At 38.2% G+C, this 20,352-nt stretch overlaps 1 protein-coding gene across 1 annotated transcript in view; it reads right to left on the minus strand.

Moving 5' to 3' along the window:
* CCDC186 (coiled-coil domain containing 186) overlaps positions 1-20,352 on the minus strand; it is a 52,391-nt gene that overhangs the window by 5,853 nt on the left and 26,186 nt on the right. The window contains exons 5-15 of the mRNA XM_047760426.1: positions 16,747-16,959; positions 15,728-15,847; positions 11,604-11,708; positions 10,444-10,542; positions 10,199-10,285; positions 9,270-9,412; positions 6,307-6,562; positions 5,495-5,684; positions 4,171-4,251; positions 1,889-2,099; positions 46-265 (exon numbers count right to left, since the gene is read on the minus strand). Coding sequence (XP_047616382.1) covers positions 46-265; positions 1,889-2,099; positions 4,171-4,251; positions 5,495-5,684; positions 6,307-6,562; positions 9,270-9,412; positions 10,199-10,285; positions 10,444-10,542; positions 11,604-11,708; positions 15,728-15,847; positions 16,747-16,959 — 1,725 coding nt within the window. The remainder of the gene's footprint in view (positions 1-45; positions 266-1,888; positions 2,100-4,170; positions 4,252-5,494; positions 5,685-6,306; positions 6,563-9,269; positions 9,413-10,198; positions 10,286-10,443; positions 10,543-11,603; positions 11,709-15,727; positions 15,848-16,746; positions 16,960-20,352) is intronic.

Raw genomic sequence — 20,352 nt, forward strand, 5'->3', positions numbered from 1 at the left:
TTTGCCATGTTTATTGGTTGGTAAGTGAATGAGAACTACAAATACCTTCAAAGTAATATTTTTCAGTAATGTATCCTCCAAAACAGCCTGTAACTTTCTGTTGATCTCTAAAGAGAGTTCCAATGTTAATCCACTATCAGCTGGATGGGATGTGTATAAAGAGGCCATGATGCCACCTCGTCTACTTAAATGGACTTTATTAAAATCAGATGCTTCTGAAGAAAGTGTGCCTGATTCTTCTCGTAAAATGTAACTCTGAATGATTCTGCAAAATAAAACATTATCAGTTACATACCTACAAAATTAAAAACATTATAATTTGTAAGAGTCAAATAATCATGAGTGAAAAGATGACTAGAATAAAATTATTACCTACTAGGTTAGTAACAGAATTATATAAGAAAATAAAGAAATTTTCCTTATACAGATGGTTTCTTTTTTATCCCTTTTTTTTTAATGCACAGCATATGGAAGTTCCTGGGCCACGGATCGAGTCCAAGCCATAAATAACTGTAACCTATGCTACAGCTGTGACAATGCCAGATCCTTTAACCCACTGCACTGGGCTGGGGATCAAATCTGTGCCTCTGCAGCAACCTGAACTGCTGCATTTGGATTCTAAATCCAGTGTGCCACAGCAGGAACTCCTTGGATGGTTTCGTAAATTATCTCCCCACCCTTTTTGGTCTTTTTAGGGCTATATCTGTGGCATACGGAAGTTCCTGGGCTGGGGTCGAACTGGAGCTGTAGCTGCTGGCCTACTCCATAGCCATAGCAACACCAGATCTGAGCCATGTCTGCAACCTACACCGCAGCTCACAGCAACGCTGGATCCTTAACCCACTGACTGGGGCCAGGGGTCGAACCCACATCCCCATGGATGCTAGCTGGGTTTGTTATTGCTGAGCCACAACAGAACTCCAACAATCCCATTTTTGTTCTAACATGGTATTTAGATTAAAGATATATAAACATTGCTTTTCTATTTTTTCTTTATAACTTTAAATGAAAATATGTGAGCAAAGAGTTGCAGTAGTGGCTCAGCACCAACGAACCCGACTAATGAGGACACAGGTTTGATTCCTGTCCCTTCTCAGTGGATTAAGGATCCAGTATTGTCGTGGCCTTGGTGTAGGTTGCAAACGCTGGATCCTGTGTTGCTGTGGCTGTCTGTAGGCGGGCAGCTACAGCTCCAATTCAACCCCTGGCCTGGGAACTTCCATATGCCATGTCTGCAGCCCTAAAAAGACCAAAAAAAAAAAAAAGTGAGCAATTCCTTTACTGTTCCAGTTTCAGTTTATATTTTCTATCTTCCTGTCATTAAACTTAAAACTGTGTTTTACTCTTTTTCTTCTAAAACTCATGGGCAGATTTTTCTCTAACTCTAAAACTATTTCAAAATAATTTGATCTGAGCCCCAGTAACTAACCTGCCAAATTAGAGAACTCATTCTTTCCCTGAGCAGTTGTAGGAAATCAAAACAATGTGAAGTCACAGGCACAGTGGGTTATATTTAGTAAGTACCCACTAACACCTCACCATGTCCTACCCAACAGGAGTGATAATACACAATCCCACTATCTCTAAGAACCACTGTCTGGAAATACAGCTAAGTAGAGCTCCATCTATTTTAAGTCCAAAGTGATTTTTATTACCTTAAAAATATTAATGTATATTGAACTCTATCACCTTAAAGGAAAGACCTGTATTTTCTTTCATCTCTGTATTTGCAAACACTATTAATAAGTGATCAATAAAAGACTGGAAATTGAATGACTATAATTTTAAGAACTATTTTTTGAAAGGCTCCTGATATGATTAATTTTGAACACAGCAACTTTACCATATGTATTTTGAACACAGATTACATTACCACAATAATACATACTTTGTTTTTTTCCTGATTTCTTCCACCAATTGTTTGATGTGATCCTCCATAAATTCTATCTTTTCATTTTTCCGAGCATGTGCCTTTTGCAGCCTCACTATCCTCTCAATCAACATGGCCTTGTCTACTTCTGGAAAGTTATCCACAGCTACTGACGACCCAGTGTTTTCTGGAGATCGATCTTCTGCACTACTTCGAGCATTAAGGGACCCTGAAGACCAAAAAAAATCAAAAACAAACAAACAAAAAAAACGTGTTGTACTTAGTCTGGAGTCATCTCTGATCTCATGTATTATTTCTATTATCATTTTCAAATACTCAATATGACAGAGCCGGGCACAGAACACAGTCATATCTGACCTGAGTTCTGGTTTCGGAATGCACTGGTGACAGACACCAGAAGGGTCTACTAAGTCTCTCCAACAGTATGAGGAAGTGGTGGTAATGAGGAAGACAAAGGAGACACCCAAATCAGAAACACAGGAATGAAGTGAGACCAAAATTAGACTGAGAAGGACAGCCAGACAGACAAAAGGAGAGAAGACAGAATAAAGGCAGTGGGTTAAGCTCTCGAGCCAGTCTTCCTATGTTCGAATCCTACTGCTCTACTTTCTAGCTATGAGACTTTGGACAAGTTATTTAACTCTCTTGCATCGCAGTCACTTCATCTTATAACGGGTATCACAATACGACTTGCCTCAAAGAAGTAGTATCCTCATTTAAATGAGTTAATACATCTGAAGTGCTTAGAACAGCATATATAATAAGCACTAAGTAAATGCTGGCTATTATTTTTTCCTATCAACAATGGAGGAGAATTTCTCATCCTTTTTACCCGACAGGAACACATCTTTTTCCAGCCCCATTTTGTATATTTAAGACAATATATCTTACCCAGGATCGTGCACTAATAAATGGCAGAGCTGGGATCCGATAAATATCTCTGTGTAATCTCAAACCCATGTTCTTGCTACTACCCAGCTCTCCCGCTACTGTAGCAGTTGTCGATGTTGTTCCCTGCACACGCGACTCCTGGGAGGCAGCGTAATGCAGTGGCATGCAGACTCTAAGGCCTGAGAGGTCTGTCACTGTGGATTTTGGGAAAGTCATGGTTCCACTCTGAATCTTAAGTCTCTCCAGCTGTAAAACTGGAATTACAACGCTAACCTCACACAACTGTTCTGTGAGTAAATGATATGTTTAAAGCATTTAGCACAGTTCCTGGCATTCCAAAAATGATAAATATGCTGACATTTTGCTAATTATCATTTTTACAATGCTACCATAACTTTATAGGTTATTAATTTTTGCTTTAGACTACAGGCATATTTACCATGAGAAAAGCAAAAAGATTTAAAAATGCATATATACATATAAAACCTGATATATAATGATGACTATTTCATTAGCTCTGAAGTGTTAATAGTAACGCAAAAGATGGAGCTCCCATTGTGACTCACCAGAAATGAATCTGACTAGCATCCATAAGGATGCAGGTTCGATCCCTGGCCTTGCTCAGTGGGTTAAGGATCTGGCATTGCCATGAACTGTGCTGTAGGCTGCAGACATGGCTCAAGATTTGGCATTGCTGTGGCTGTGGTGTAGGCTAGCAGCTACAGCTCTGATTTGACCCCTAGCCTGGGAACCTCCATGTACCTTGGGTAAGGCCCTAAAAAGACAAAAAAAAAAAAAAGTACAATAAAAAGACCATAATATACCAAATCCCTCCATACAGGTGGATACAAATCTGAGTTTAAAAAGGGAAGAGGAAATCATTGTACAGGTAAGGAAAAAGGAGAGGGAGAAGATGACAGAGAAACCCATGACAAACTTGAAAACCTGTGTAATGATCAGAACTTGAATATGTGGGGGTCCCGGTCACGGCTCAGCAAAAACGAACCCAACTAGGTTCCATGAGGACACAGTGTCGATCCCTGACCTCACACAGTGGATTAAGGATCCGGCGTTGCCATGAGCCATGGTGTAAGTAGCAGACGAGACCTGGACCCCGTGTTGCTGTGGCTGTGGTGTAGCTGCAGCTGCAGCTCTGATTCGACCCCTAGCCTGGGAACTTCCATATGCCACAGAATCCCTAAAAAGACAAAAACAAACAAAAAAACATTTAACTGGAAGTATTTTTTACTGTATAATTATGTAAACTACTGCATTTTATAATCCAAAATTAAGGAAAAGCATGTCAGTACTTTTTAAAACAAAAAAATGCTATTTCCTTCAATAACCAATCACTAAGAAACAACTATACAACACCTTCGTTTTTTTACCTGATGAACTGGAACGACTTCCCATGCTGCTGACTTCTTTGTCATAATTTCCATTCTCCACTTGATCTAACTTTCTTCTTGCTACAGGAAAAAGAAATGGACTGCTTGTGACAATTATCACAACCATCAGCCTCCCTCCCTCATTAACTCTGATTTTAATCACTAAAATCATTTAGGGCAAAATGGCATAAGCAACAAGAGAAATTTCCTAAATAACATCTTCAACAGTAAGACCGTAGGCATCATCCCTGTAAAATGTCTAGACATGTACAGGTCAAACACAAAACATACGGAAATAACGTGACGATAACTGATAGTGGCATCACCTAGGAACAGAGGACTTAACTTCTGGAGTCGTGAAAGATTTAGAAAAGCTCTACAGTACCAGAAATTTCTCCCAAATTTCCCTTCAATTATATCTATTAAAAGAATATTAGAACTTCTATTTGTAAATTTAATATGATGTTTAAATTGTATTTTTCCTGTTTTTCTAACATGCATAGAGTGACACATTTTACGTTTACAAATAAACAGAAACAATCTGGACAACATCAGTTCCCATGGTGGCTCAGTGGAACGATATGACTATTATTCATGAGGATGCAGGTTCAATCCCTGGCCTTGCTCAGTGGGTTAAGGATCTGGCATTGTCATGAGCTGTGGTGCAGGTCACAGAAGCATCTTGGATCTGACATTGCTGTTGCTGTGGCTGTGGTCTAGGCCAGGAGCTACAGCTCCAATTCGACCCCTAGCCTGAGAACCCCCAAATGCCACAAGGGCAGGCCTGAAGGACAAAAAAGAAGACAAACTTGACAGCAAATGCTTATAAATACTTTTTATTGACTGCAGTATGTGATCAACAAAGTCGAGACACTACTGCCACAATAAGGTGTTTTCCCAATTCTTTCATCTTGTGGTACTGTGAATAAATGTCTTTGGCCTAGAACATGCTATAAACTACTCATGGAACTACAAGATGTTCAGCCATTTGGTTTATGAACACTGATACCATTGAAGTAACATACAGGAGTTCCCGCTGGGGTGCAACGGTATCAGTGGCAGTTCTGCAGCGCCAGGACACAGGTTCAATCCCTGGTCCGGCACAGTGGATTAAAGGATCTGGCACTGCCGCAGCGTAGGTCACAACTGAGCCTCAGATCTGACCCCTGGCCCAGGAACCCATATGTTGTGGGGTGGCCAAAGAAAGAACATACATCTCTAATCAATGTAGGAGAAACTGATGTTAAAATACTTTTTCTATAAATCCTAAATGATGAAAAGAAACAAAAACATTCAAAGTCTTAACTGTAGAAGAACTGTATACCTTGCTGAAGTTGTTTGGTAAGATCCTTGACACTAGAGGCATGTTTACGTCTTTGAGTTACTAATTCATCTTTTAATTCTTCAACCTGAGTATTCAATGCTTTAACTTCAGTTTGGCTGCAGGTGAGTTCAGCTTGCAGGGTCTGGACTTCCTCTTTTCGCAGATCTTCCTCTTTTAACAACCTACTTTCCTAAATATTAAATAAAACAAAAAATAACAATTTAAATATCTAGTTCCATTACTGCTCACAGTTTGAAACTGTAAAAACATAAGGTCTTTGGTGGCAAATTCTTCTACCATCACTCCTTACCAGGTTTTGCCTACTGAGCTCCTGCAGTTCCTTACAGAGTAATGCAGGAGGAACACTGGCACATCTGCCATTCTACACATGCAAAACAACATGTGATACAGGTCTCTGAAACTTGTGGACTAGTCTCAAATTATTTTTATGAGTAACTTGACACTCATAACTTAGGATTAAACCATTTCTAAAATATAAAAATATAGACATTTAAAGTCCTTTAAGAAATATATGGTAATTCCACTTAGGAATGACAAAAACCCTGGTTTTCTTACTTCCAAAAGTGAAGCCTTTCTTCATATTGATGTTAGGGAGAAATTTCATTATAAATTACATAAGTTGAAAGGAAAAAATGACATTTCTCATAAGCATTTGAAATTGTCAGAAAGTCAGTGCCAATTGAAAAAAAAAAGAGCTTACTACCACTAGGTTTATGCTTTTAGGGAAGTTTAATTTGTGCTTCCTGCTATGTTGCTTTAAAAGTTCAATGTACATTTACACTTATACTTACCAAATTACTATTGGTCTGTTTCATGTGTTCACATTGGCTTTGTAACTGACTTTCACTATAGGAAAGTTTATCAAACTGTGACTGCAAAGAATTGGATTCAGACTGAAGCTGTGCATTCTTACTAGTGAGCTTTTCTGTAAATAGCAGTAGCTCAGATTCTCTTTTTCTACTGCCTTCGATGTCTTTTTGTAGGTCATTAATCAAAGAATTAAGACTTTCCACTTCTTCCTTCAAATTTTCAATTTCTTGTTTACCTCTAAAAAACAAAGTTTATATTTAAGAGAAAAAATAAACTATTAAAAGACAATACAGGAATGGTTTGAGAATTTTCATCAAATGAAATGCTTTATAAAGGTATTTTTATTCATTCATCCAAATATTTATGTGGATTATTATGAATGCCTAATAGCTGCTGGGAATATACATAAGCAAGACTAACATGGCCTCTACTTTCAAAGAGCTCTTAGTCAAGTGGTGTGATGAGACATTTTTGATGATGAAAGCACAGAGTGGGTCAGCTAAGCTAGAGTAAATGATGATGAAACTAGTATTTAAAGGGTTAGCAAACTTGTCCTATGACAGGCTCAGAGAGTCAACAATGTAGGCTTCTAGGCCATCTAGGCTTTGCTGCAGCCGTTAAATTTTGCCACAGAGGTATGGGGGCAGCCATAGACAATATGTAAAGGAATGAGAGAGGCTGTATTCCAAAAAAAAGTTGACTGAAAAGGAGGCAGTGGGCTAGACTGGGCTCCTGGGTCATAATTTGCTAATTGCTGAGCTAAAGGAAAAGTAAGAGTGAGTGGGAGAACAAAATATATTCCAGGCAAAGGAAAGGCTATGTGCAAAGCTGGGGCAGGAACAGGAGAATGACTTCTTATTGCTGCTACCAAGCAGATGTTCAATACTGGTGAGGGTACGGACTGTACTATAAATCCTAGCACTTAACACAGGGCTCAGCACACAGGAGTCAATCAACATCTGTTAACCAACTATTGCTGAAACAGTGAGAAAGAAGGCAGAGGGAGAAGAGAGGTTACTAATGATCTCCCAAGCCATGTTAAGGTGTCTGAACTCACCAGGCCATCCTTGAGGCAATGGGAAATCATTTAAAGGTCTGAAATTCCCTTTCTAAAAAAGATCATGCTAACCACAGTGTAGGAATGGACTAAAAGAGATATAAGCAAACAAAACAAAACCCCCAAATCAAAAACAAAACAAAAAAACAGTTTAGAAGCTGTGGTACTTTTCCAAATGAGAGCTGATAATAGCTTAGACAATGGTAGCAACAGTGGGGATGTAAAAAGCAAATGAACTTGAAAGATATTAAAACAGCATCAATGATGCTTTGTGACTGGTTGGTTGCATGAGGGAAGGACAGAAGAGCCAAGGATAACACCAGGTTCCCGGGTTGGAAAATCATGTGGCTGTCACACTCAGCACTTCTCTCAGAACATCAGAGAAGCAGACGAGCAAGTACAATCGATGAATCCGTTCTGGACGTAAGTTTGAGGTGTCTTTGATACTTGTGCATCTGGAGCTTGGCAAAAAGGGTTGACGATCATAACCTGAAGGTCCTGCAGCATACAGACTACAGGAAGAGTTAGGATCACCCAGGGGTATAATAAAGTAAGAACAAAAGACAGCTTTATGACAGAAAGAGAAAGCTGTCAAGGAAACTGAGAAAGAGACTGGCTAAAAAGTGGGGAGAAACACTAGCGGAGCACAATGAAATGAAGCTAAAGGAATGGAGCATGTCCAGAAAGCGGGTTCATACTGAAATTCAAGCAAGGCTTAATCTGGGGAGTATCTATTATATTTAAGGATGCATTAGCAGTTTGTAAAGGAATGGTGGGGAAGCTAGAATAAAATGGAGAGGAACACAAAAACAATGAATAGGATGAGTATAAATGATTCTATACAGATGTCTGGTGGTGAAGGAAAGGAGAAAGGAGATCATAGAAGTTTCAATGTTTTTAAGATATAATAATACTCAAATGGAGAAAAAAAAAAACCTACGTAAAAAGAGAGGAGATAAAAAATAAAGGAATAATCAAGAAAGACTCTGAGAAGGCAGAAGAGCATGTGACCCACAGTAGAAGTAAGGACCACAATTTAACTTATAAATAAGAACATTTCTTTCATAGTAACAGAAGGGAAAGAAAAGTGACTGCAGATGCAGGTTAAGTTCATAGGACGGACAGCAATTGAGAGAACTGTCACCTGACAGCTCCAACTTTTTCTGTAAAGTAAGAGGTAACTGCCTGCCAGAGTAAATAGCAAGGTGAGAAAGAAAATCAGAAGTGTGAAGAAAGGTAAGGTTCGGAAGAGATGCTAAGAAGATGGAGAGAAGGCTCTAAGGACATATGGTAGGATCGAAGGTGCATCAGTATTTCCACTTGAGGCTGCTAACCATAAATTTATAGCTGCAACAACTCGATGGTGAGGGTTTCTTTAGCAACGCTCAGTAGCCTGGGTGTTGCCAGGGTAAGAAAAAAGAAGACACTTGGATCCAACATGAACCCAGGCTCAGTCAGGTAATGTCGTTAAGTAGCATTTAGCTAAGGGGTTTTAAAAAGCCAAGGAATAATGTCACCTCATGACCTCAAGTTATATAGATACAAAGATATAGACATAGATATCTATCTACATTTTAGAAGGAAAAGTAAATATTGTAAGTTACAGAATTTGAAAACTAAGGAACAGATTAAAAAAAAAAACTATAATCTATTCTGTCTTACAAATTACCACCGCCAATTTTAAGGAATATAAACTTTGATTTTTAGAAGCCATGACGGGAATGTCAAAAATAACCCAAAATAGTTCAAATGAAGACAGGAATTAAAAATTTTTTATCTAGAAATGTAAAATTATTCAATGCAATAATTGCACTTAAAAAAACAGAAACCTGAGATAGAATCAAAAAGCCTGCTGATTCGCACAAACAGAAGTTGCTCAGTTTATACCTTTGATGCTGCTCCTGTATCTGATCTGCAATTTTCACTTTGTCCAATAAATTCTGAATTTCAGCTTTTTGGCGATTAATAATTTCTTTATATTTCGATAATTCATCCTCTGTTCTTAATCGTTCATCTTCTAGACATTTTACCTATCAAATAAGCATAACCAAGTTAAACTACAAATATTTTGTTCTTTATTAGCTATTTCAGATAATGGTTATATATTAAATAATCTTAGCTGAATTCCAAAGCAGTATGAATTAATGTGAAGAAAATATAACGAGAAGTTAATAGTCCTGGGTTTCAGGCTTAGATTTCTCATGATTTAGTCATGGGAGTTTCAGCATGTCCTTCATTTTTGCCAAATCTCCATTTCCTCACATGAAAAGAGGGTGTACCTTCATTATCCACCCCAAAGAACTGGCATAAAGAACAGAAAGAGTACATGAAAGACACTTTGAAAATACAGGGATATTATTCTTATAATAAGGACCGTAAACACTGGAGAAGATTTGAGAGTGTTAAAAATTAAAACTGTATAAAGGACTATGAAATATACCCAGGAGAAAAGTAAAGTCTTTCTACTGTTTTCTGAAACTCACAGTTCTAAAGTCATATATCTCCCCAATTAATTTGCTAACAAGACTGCTTTCAGATCAGAGGCCCAAGGGTAAGTTACAGATACAGCAAACATGCTATGAAACAAGAATGTCTGGCAAATACTTTAAAAAGAGACTGAATGGAAGATATTTTTATTTCTGTAAGAGTCGATTTTGTTACTAGGGAATTGATATGCTACTCCACAAAGTTCTTTGATTTTGGAATATTTTTATATAAATATCCTTTCCCCTTTCCCCAACATTTAAAAATCAGAATGAGTCCAAAATAAAAGATATTTACCCTTCCTGTGGAGTCATGACTAATGACTGAATTACCTTTGTTCTCAGTGTTCGTAGCTCATCCATGCCCTCCTTAAATGTCCTCTTCAGATCTTCTAGTTCCTTTATTTTGGCATGGTGCATCTTTTAAAAAGTGAAAAAAAAAATCATTACATGCTAAGCCAGACCCAAAATTTGTTGCCTGCTCCTTCCAAAAGGTCTCAAGGGTAGATGGGAGTAAGTGCTTGTCCTTTCTCTCCTTCTGTATTACACTACGGTACACAAAGAACACAGCTACTCACTTCAAGCTGGTCAGATTTTTCTTGCATTTGTTTTTCAAGTTCTCCTTTTGTGACTCGAAGCTTGGCATCAAGCTCATTTGATTTAATTTCTTCTGACTCCTGATGACAAGGAAATGACAAAAGTATAACAATTTTTAATTTTACACTTTGAAATGTGAAGAAGGCTTTTGCAATTAAGTTTACTAATCATGAAATACATGGCTCATAGGTCTAAAATTTATGACTGAAATATTTTAAAGATTTTAAATATGTCATTGAAAGCTTGAAAGATTTTTAAATATGCCAATTTTGAAACAACAAGAGGAGCATACTTTATATAACAAATATAGCTTTTTTTTTTTAAGTTGCACATTTTCTTGTACTCCCCATTCTTTTGAAATTTTGTAGTGTTTTTATTTGGTTAAAAACTTCTCTAATAAGATCTCTATCTAAGCAGCAAGTACTTTAACACAGGAAATAACTGGCATTTAATTTACCTGCCCTACCAAATTTATTACACATTTCAAATATTATAGATACAAAAATTTAATGAAATAAGAGTATTGATATTTAGCATAATTTGCTACTAATTTATTACAAAATCTGGAGTTCGGAGTTCCCGTTGTGGCGCAGTGGTTAACGAATCCGACTAGGAACCATGAGGTTGCGGGTTCGGTCCCTGCCCTTGCTCAGTGGGTTAACGATCCGGCGTTGCCATGAGCTGTGGTGTAGGTTGCAGACGCGGCTCGGATCCCGCGTTGCTGTGGCTCTGGTGTAGGCCAGCAGCTACAGCTCCGATTCAACCCCTAGCCTGGGAACCTCCATCTGCCTCGGGAGCGGCCCAAGAAATAGCAACAACAACAACAACAACAAAAAAAGACAAAAAGACAAAAAAAAAAATCTGGAGTTCCTGTCATGGCTCAGTGGTTAATGAACCTGACTAGCAATCAATGGGGACATGGGTTTGACCCCTGGCCTCACTCATTGGGTTGAGGATCCAACACTGCTGTGAGTTGTGGTGTAGGTTGCAGACATGGCTCAGGTCACGTGTTGCTGTGGTAGGCTGGCAGCTACAGTTCTGATTGGACCCCTAGCCTGGGAACCTCCATATGCCACAGGTGAGGCCCTAAAAAAAAAAAAAAAAAGAGAGAGAGAGAGACAAAGAAAAAATTTAAGCATACCTGATAGGTTTTTATCATATCCTGACAATTTTTCCGAATCTGATCTGCTTCTTCCTTTGCTTGAGTTAATTTTGTTGTTGTCTCTTTAAGTTTATCTTTGGTTTCCTGCATTGATAAAAAGGTAATACGAGATAATAGAGAATATAATTTGGTCTCTGCCCCCCAATCCTGGGACAGAGCTCCCAAAACCCTTGTAAAACTTTTCAAGTGATTAAAAAAACACTAGGAGCATCTCCTGTTCTAATACTGTCTTTAACCTCTGTTCTTGGCAACAGAGCTCCTGAAACCTACATTACTTCCCAGGTGATAGGAGTATCTTTTGTTCTAATGAAGTGACTCTAGCTGGACTCCTGGATGAGGGCTGGTCCCCAAAAAGATCAAATCATAAAAACAAGCTTGGGATTTTCAACCCTGCCCCTATCCTCTTGAGAGGGAGAAGAGCTAAAAATGGAGTTAATGGTCAATCATGCCTACATGGCAAAGCCTCCACAAAAAACCACAAGTATGAAGTTGAGAGAGCTTCCAGAATGGTGAACACATCCATACCAAGAAGGTAAAACATCCTAACTCCACAGAGACAAAGGAACCCCACCCCCAGACCTCACCCTATGAATCCCTTCATCTAGCTATTCATCTGATCCTTTATCATAATTATTTAATAAACTGGTGAAGGTGTTTCCCTGAGTTCTGTGTGCCACTGCAGCAAATTTCCAAACCCAAGAAGGGGGGTGTTATCATCTCCAATCTATGGCCAGTTGGTCAGACGCACAGGTGATAACCTGGGCTTGCGACTGGCACCTGAGGTAGGGATGGGGGAGTCTTGCGGGACCACGCCTTTAACCTGTGGGACCTGACAAGATCTCTGGAGGGACTGAGTCAGAATTTAATTGTAGGAGTTCCCGTCATGGCACAGTGGTTAACGAATCTGACTGGGAACGATGAGAGTGCGGGTTTGGTCCCTGGCCTTGCTCAGTGGGTTAAGGATCTGGCGTTGCTGTGAGCTGTGGTGTAGGTCTCAGAGGCGGCTCGGATCCCCGTTGCTGGGGCTGTGGCATAGGCCGGCGGCTACAGCTCTGATTAGACCCCTAGCCTGGGAACCTCCATATGCCACGGGAGCGGCCCTAAAAAAGGCAAAAAAAAAAAAGAATTAAATTGTAGGTCACCCAGCTGGTGTCACAGAGAATTGCTGTCTGTGAGGAAAAGCCTCCACATATTGATAACCAGAAGTGAAGTGCTCTGCGTAAAAGTAAAGGAGAGGCACAGGGAAGAGACCCAGAGTGGGGGAGAACTGGATTTTGCCCACACCAGAGGAAAACCAAGTTTTTCATTTATAGGCAGCAACAAGGCTGGCACAGTGATATGATGAATGGTGAGAATGATGACCAGAGAGCAAGGAAAGTTCTTGTCTTAGCACTGCCACTGGAATTAGATACTATACTAGTAATAACACTTTACGCTTCTCACAAAAGCTAATGTGGCCTGCACAGTTAAAGTTAAATTTGATAGTTTTCAGAAAATCAATAGAAGTTATTAACGTGGTAAGACAAAAGAGCAGAGTGTTTAAGCAGTCCTTTTGTAGACACACATTAAAGAGTTCTCTGTTTTATGGCCATGGTATCTAGTCAAAACTTTTTTACAGACTCATACTTCAATTTGGTTTCTGTTCCTAACCACTCTCCTAAAATAGTAATTCCTGTCGTTTACAGGGACTATTTTCTCATCAATCCAATTGCTTTTTTTCATTTTTTATTCTTGACTTACCTGCTCCAGTTCTCATCACTCCTGATTCTTTGAATAGCCTTCTTCTGTTTCCATTACAAGAAAACATACTTCTGTTTTTTTTCCCCACTTCATCACTGCCTTCTGTCTCCTTGACTGCCTGTGGTGACTGTACAGCCCTGCCCTGGGCTCTTTCTCCAACATTCTCCTTTGGAGTACCCATCCACCCCATGATTTGGGCTATCACCTGGATTTCAAATGAGTTTAGGGAAGTTCCTGTTGTGGCATAGTGGAAACGAATCCAAGTAGGAACCATGAGGTTGCAGGTTCAATCCCTGGCCTCTCTCAGTGGGTTAAGGATCTGGCATCACTGTGAGCTGTGGTATAGGTCACAGGTGCAGCTTGGATCCCCTGTTGCTGTGGTTGTGGTGTAGGCCAATTAGACCCCTAGCACGGGAACCTCCATATACCCTAAGTGCGGCCGTCAAAAGCAAAAAAAAAAGTCAAATGAGAGTTTAGGTATCATCTTCTCCTAGTAGCTTCCCTTCAGAGAAGCTGCCATTCCGCCTTCTCACAGACAGAATCCAGGGCATCCCTAGATGATAACAATCCATAGACTGTACTACTCTACCGTAGCTTACATGTTTCCCTCACTGAGGATACAGCTTCTGGATAACACCTGGCTCAGTACGTGCCATATATTAATTTTCTTGTAATATCTGTTGAATTAATGAAGGAACACTGAACATAAACCTTCTGTTCTAGTTAGGCTGCTTTTCCCAAACATCAAATACTCATCTCCCTTTGCTCTTGTTCTTACTCCACTTGGAATGCCTTTCCCTTCATCTCTTGAATTATCTAAACTGTATCTACACCCTGCTTCTTATATGTCATTTTGTTTTTGGATAAATCTACTGTACAATTAAGTACCTAGTTATATAGTTTCAGTTGCAGGTCTTTTAATAATACTTTGACATATTAAAACTGTATCACTTTTAAAGTGTTAACATTGGAAGGCTTTTTCAAATATTGGGTTTTTTTTAATACTAGAAAATTCACTCAACAAGAGGAGAGAGAGAGAGAGGAACTTTTTCTGTTTTTTTTTTTTTTCCCCTCCACTTCTATATCATTAACAACAGCCTGGCACATAGTAGATATACTTCATTCATTCAAAACAAAGTAACTGAGAGATTCTTATGTGTCAAATACAATTTTAAATAGTTTGTAGCCCTGGGTGAGCTCTAATAATTGCTGTTCCTACTCCATTCTGGCAGTTCTTTCTCTGCCCGTAGTTTCCCTAGACTCATTTGCTGATCAGTAATTAGCTCAGAACTGAGGGAAGCTCACCGTTCTCTTACCTTTTTTGACTACTGTCAACAGACACCTCTCCCTACTCCTTTTGCTGATAATATTACATACGAACATCCAAGAGTTAGCAGTTCTTCCGCCTTAGACTCAGAAGTAACAATGATTATGGTTTTAAACAATATCATTAAGCCTATTTTTGAAAATTTGGAAACTATTATAAATAACATTCCTCTTTTGTTTAAATCGCATTTCAAAGTATTTTTTTTTTAATTTCACATTCTATCATCTTCAGATTTTTATTACTGCTTACACCAGCTCAGTTAGTACTTAAAATTATGGTATCAGGTACCAGTCTTTATAGTCACTTATTAATTTTTTAATGATATTCATTATGCACAATAACCATGGAATTATATTCATAATAAACAGGTAAGGAAGCTTTTTATTACATTTATATTTCAATAAGAATTTATATTTCTTGATTATAAGAATTTTATCATCACTAATTTTTTTTCTTTTTACAGCTGCACCTACAGCATATAGAAGTTCCTGGGCTAAGGGTTGAATCAAAGCTGCAGCTTTGTGTACACCACAGCTGCAACAACACCGGATCTGAGCTACATCTATAACCTATGCCGCAGCTTGTGGCAATGCCAGCTCTTTAATCTACTGAGCAAGGCCTGGAATCAAACCTGCAGTCTCACAAAGATGTCAGGTCCTCAACCTGCTGAGCCATAACAGAAACTCATCACCAATTTTTTAAGAAAAATGTCCAGAGTTTACTTTCAATTTTGATAACCTACATATTCTTCCATTCTCCTTGAACTTCTGATAATGTTTGATACAAAATACAGCTTACCAAAAATGCTTAAAGAAAAGTCAATTTGGGGGTTATAAACAATGAATGATAAAACAACATTCTATCCAATTTAATATGTAAATCATGAAAAGAAATGTTTTTTCACAATCACCAAATATTCAAGCCCAAGCTATTCTATAGGAGTCATTAAAATAAGCTTAATGCCTCATTAATAACTATAACTACACTGCTCTTAAAACTGATTCTAATAATTTTTCTGCTATATTTTAGCACTCACCTTATGTAAATCCATTTCTGCTTTTAATTTATTTTGTGCCCATTTTACTTTAATGATTTGAGAGTTGATGTCTTCCTTTAATTTGTCTATTTCTCTGATGAGTCTAGTAGTTTCACCTTCCTAAAATAATATCACAAGGTCAATATTTTTCATTTAAACAACCAACCAATCATTTGTGCATCTTTTGTATTTTAAGATAATCAATGCAATAACATTAAAATTCAGGGGCTAGCACATTATGGCCTACAAGCCACAAAACTGATTTAAATTTCAAGTCATAAGAAGATAGTAAAATCATAAATCCAATTTAATAGACATAAGATGATTAACATTTACATTTTAATCAACCATTATGTTGTGAGTAATAAGCATACCTTTCCGATTCTTCTCAAGTGGCTGACACTAAGGTGAAATATGAATTAAATTGTTTTTTCAGAATTCCTGAGAACAATGACAACATTCCTCAACTAAAATTTAAATTGATAATCAACTAGACACAAGACCATGCTATAAAGGCTGCTAGTTAACAGCAAGAATAGCTCAGTAATTAAACAGCTCAGTAATTAAATCTCCTTGGAAAGCACTGAAGAACATGTTTTTCTATAAGAAAAATATAAATTCTATTCTATGATGAGTAAGGTACACTAAGATTCTGGTCAAATCATACTTCTGACTCAAAAACTACTCACATTTTTGACACCATCATGTGTATCTTTTACTAAAATAAAACGTTCCTTTGAAGCACAAAGTCATTTCTTCAACATATAGATTTTTAAGGAAAGTTTTTAAAAAGAGCTAATAAACAACATGTGTCAGTTTCTCATCTTTCACAGCAAATATTTTTTGCAGGTAGGTAACGACACTGGAATTACTAAGGCATTCACATTCTTTGAAAGTAAGCTAATAACAACATCTTTATGTTTAACAGTGATTTAACCATGTTATGATTATTTGATTAAATAAAGCAAAGGGGGGGAAGAGAATAAGTTTCAAATAAGATACGATATCAAAAGTTATACCTTTGTTTCATACAGCTGGTGCAACCGTCCTTTCTCCTGAGAAAGCTGCCTAATTTTGTTAGTGTTTTTCTCATTTTCTTTATTTGCATCTCTAAGTTTTTTTTCAAGTATCTCTTTTTCCTTTCGAAGGTCTAAAGATTCCTTCTCGCCTCTTACATACTTCATTACCATTGCTTCTTTTTCCTGGCGTGCCTCTTCACATTTCTTGCTGGCCTTTGAAAAAATATCCAGCATTAATAAAACACACTTTTTACTGGAGTTCCCGCTGTGGCACAACGGGATTGGTAGCATCTCTGCAGCACTAGGACACAGGTTCCATCTCGGTCTGGTACAGTGGGTTAAAAGATCTGGCCTTGATGTAACTGTGGCATAAGCTGCAACTGCGACTTAGATCTGATCCCTGGCCCAGAAACTCCGCATGATGCAGGGTGGTTAAAAAAAAAAAAAAAAAAGCCTATACCTTTTCACATAAAAAAGAAAAAAATTAAATATTTGCCTATAATATCACCAATGTACATTTTGGTTTTCGCACATCTTCAGGAACTGTGTCATAATATTTTAAAATAGAGAAATAATACAATAAACAAATCAATACCACTAATATTTGCTTCTTCCCTTCCCTATTCCTCTTCCTTTAGCTAACATGGTTGCCATTTTCTGTTTATCCTTTCAAATTCGCTTGTCCACTCCTTCCTAGTCCACTCTGTACTCCAGGAAAATGTCCACCAGGGACCATATCGACAAGTTTCTTTGCCCCATACTTCCAGTTGGGTTTGGCCAACTGGAAGTGCTAAGCAGAAAATCAAGAGGGTAAGCAGAGAATGAGATGTGGCTCCTCCAGATTCACCACAGGTTGGCTGTTCCTGTTAGGTGCCCTCTCTATACAACTACCTCCTCTGAGTTAGACTAACCTGCACTCTCTCCTTATTCCTTTAGCCCAAATTGTAATAATGGCTCCTCGAGGAGCCCCAGGATCATGCAGGTTCCCTTGTTGGGCTCCCTAAATCTCACCCATAACTCATTAAGAGTCCTTTTATGAAATTCTCCCAAATTATCAGTTTCTGTTTTCTGCCAAGACCCTGAGTGTATGGCTGACAATTTCTTCTTTTTTTTTTTTTTTGTCTTTTTGCTATTTCTTTGGGCTGCTCCAGCGGCATATGGAGGTTCCCAGGCTAGGGGTTGAATCAGAGCTGTAGCCGCTGGCTTACGCCAGAGCCACAGCAACGCAGGATCCGAGCTGCGTCTGCAACCTACACCACAGCTCACGGCCACACCGGATCGTTAACCCACTGAGCAAGGGCAGGGACCGAACCCGCAACCTCATGGTTCCTAGTCGGATTCGTTAACCACTGCGCCACAACGGGAACTCCAGGCTGACAATTTCTAATATCTATAATTTTAGCTTCCTTGCAAAAATAATATTCTAATTAGGGTCACTGATTTCCTGTATATGAAAAGCTTGCTAAAGTACTTTGCATTTTAATAAGAAATACCTAATTGGATTAAGTATGACATCTATATACTCATTTAAAATTCTCTGTAGGCATAAGCTCTGAAGGCAATTTCCATATTGTGAAATTTCATACATGAAAACTTAAATGAAGGATAGCCCTTCATTTAAGTAAGTTTGCAAATAGGATGAAGCACATACTTATTTTATAGAAAATGGATCCATTTTTACACTGGCAAACTCTTGCTTTTTAAAAACTGAACTACAGTTGATTTACAATATTGTATTAATTTCTGCTATACAGTGATTCAGTTTATATATATATGCATTATACATATATGTACACACATACATATTTTTTCATATTCTTTTCCATTATGATTTATCACAGAATGCTGAACGTAGTTCCATGTACTATACAGCATGATCGTGTGTTTCTTCATTTTATATACATAGCCCTCATGTGCGGAGACCAAACACCCAATCCTTCCCTCCCTCTTGGCAACCACAAGCCTGTTCTGTTATCTGTGAGTCTGTTTTGTAGACATGTCCATTTGCGTCATATTTCAGATCCCACATCTAAGTGACATCATACAGCATTTGTCTCTTTCTGACTCACTTCATTCAGTAACCTAGATAATCTCTAGGTCCATCCATGTTGCTGCAAATTTCATTCTTTTTATGACTGAGTAATGTTCCCCTCTGTGTGGTGTGGTGTGTGTGTGTACACCACATCTTCTTTCACCATTCATCTGCTGATGGTTATTTCAGTTTCCATGTCTTGGCTATTGTGAACAGTGCTGCTATAAACACAAGAGTGCATGTATCTTTCCAAATTATAGGTCTAGATATATGTGCAAGAGTGGGATTGCTGCATCATATGGTAACTATTTTTATTTTTGAGGAACTCTGGTACTGTTGTGGCTGCACCAATTTACATTCCCACTGCATGTGTAGGAGAGTTCCCTTTCCCCTACACCCCTCCAATATTTGTTCTTTGTAGACTTTAATGCTGGCCATTCTGACTGGTGTGAGGTGGTACCTACCTCACTGCAGTTTTGATCCGCATTTCTCCAGTAATTTGCGATTATGAGCAACAGGTGAACACTTAAACTTTAAGGATTTTTTTTTTAAGGAATTTATTTTTTTGTTGTTGTCTTTTTGTCTTTTTAGGGCCACACCCACAGCATATGGAGGTTCCCAGGCTAGGGGTCCAATCAGAGCTGTAGCCATCAGCCTATGCCAGAGCCACAGCAATGCAGGATCTGAGCTGTGTCTGCAATCTACACCACGGCTCACAGCAACGCTGGATCCTTAACCCACTGAGCAAGGCCAGGGATTGAACCCATGTCCTCATGGATGCTAGTTGGGTTTGTTAACCGCTGAGCCACAACAGGAGCTCCAAACTTTAAGAATTTTCAATGGCATCTAGTGGTAAACTCCAACTAATAGTATAACAATACAAGTACATACAGTGTTAGGAGAATGTGGAAAAACCTACACTCTGATGAAAAGTGACTGACAAAGTCTCATGAAGTCCTGGTACAGCTGATAAGCACAACTAGTAACCACTCAAAATACTATACATATACATATAAGTACTTTTAAAATCATCCCACTGGGATTTTTTTCCCCCATTGAAATAGCCCATTAGTTTTCAAGAAAAATTAAAGAAAACACTGGAATAGAGATGACAGAGATTCCTGAGGACTGAATGTGCTCATAGACAAATGACTGACAAAACTGTAGTGGAACTAAGAAAATTAGCTAGATTTTTAGATAAATGAATAATTCTACTTAGACAAGGTCAACTAATGATAATGTCAACTTAAAAAGAAATCTGGTTTTATGACAACTTATTTTGTGCCATAGTTCCTACTTTGGAAACTAAAATAAGTCATAGTTCCTACTTGGTAAGAATAACATACAAGTAATATAATACAATATAATTTCTAGTGGATGAATGCACAAGTTCTTTGAAAATACAACAATACTAACACATCCTGGAAAGGGTTGGCATGAAGGGTAAAAGATGCTATCTACACGTGAACTAGGTGCTATACTTGAGGTAGACACTGAAGGTTAAGTAGGATACAGTAGAATATGAGGAATTAGTCAAGGAGAGGAATTCAAAGTAGAGTGGTTATTATGTCCAA

This window comes from Phacochoerus africanus, chromosome 15 (assembly GCF_016906955.1).
Source record: "Phacochoerus africanus isolate WHEZ1 chromosome 15, ROS_Pafr_v1, whole genome shotgun sequence".
Lineage (NCBI taxonomy): Eukaryota > Metazoa > Chordata > Mammalia > Artiodactyla > Suidae > Phacochoerus > Phacochoerus africanus.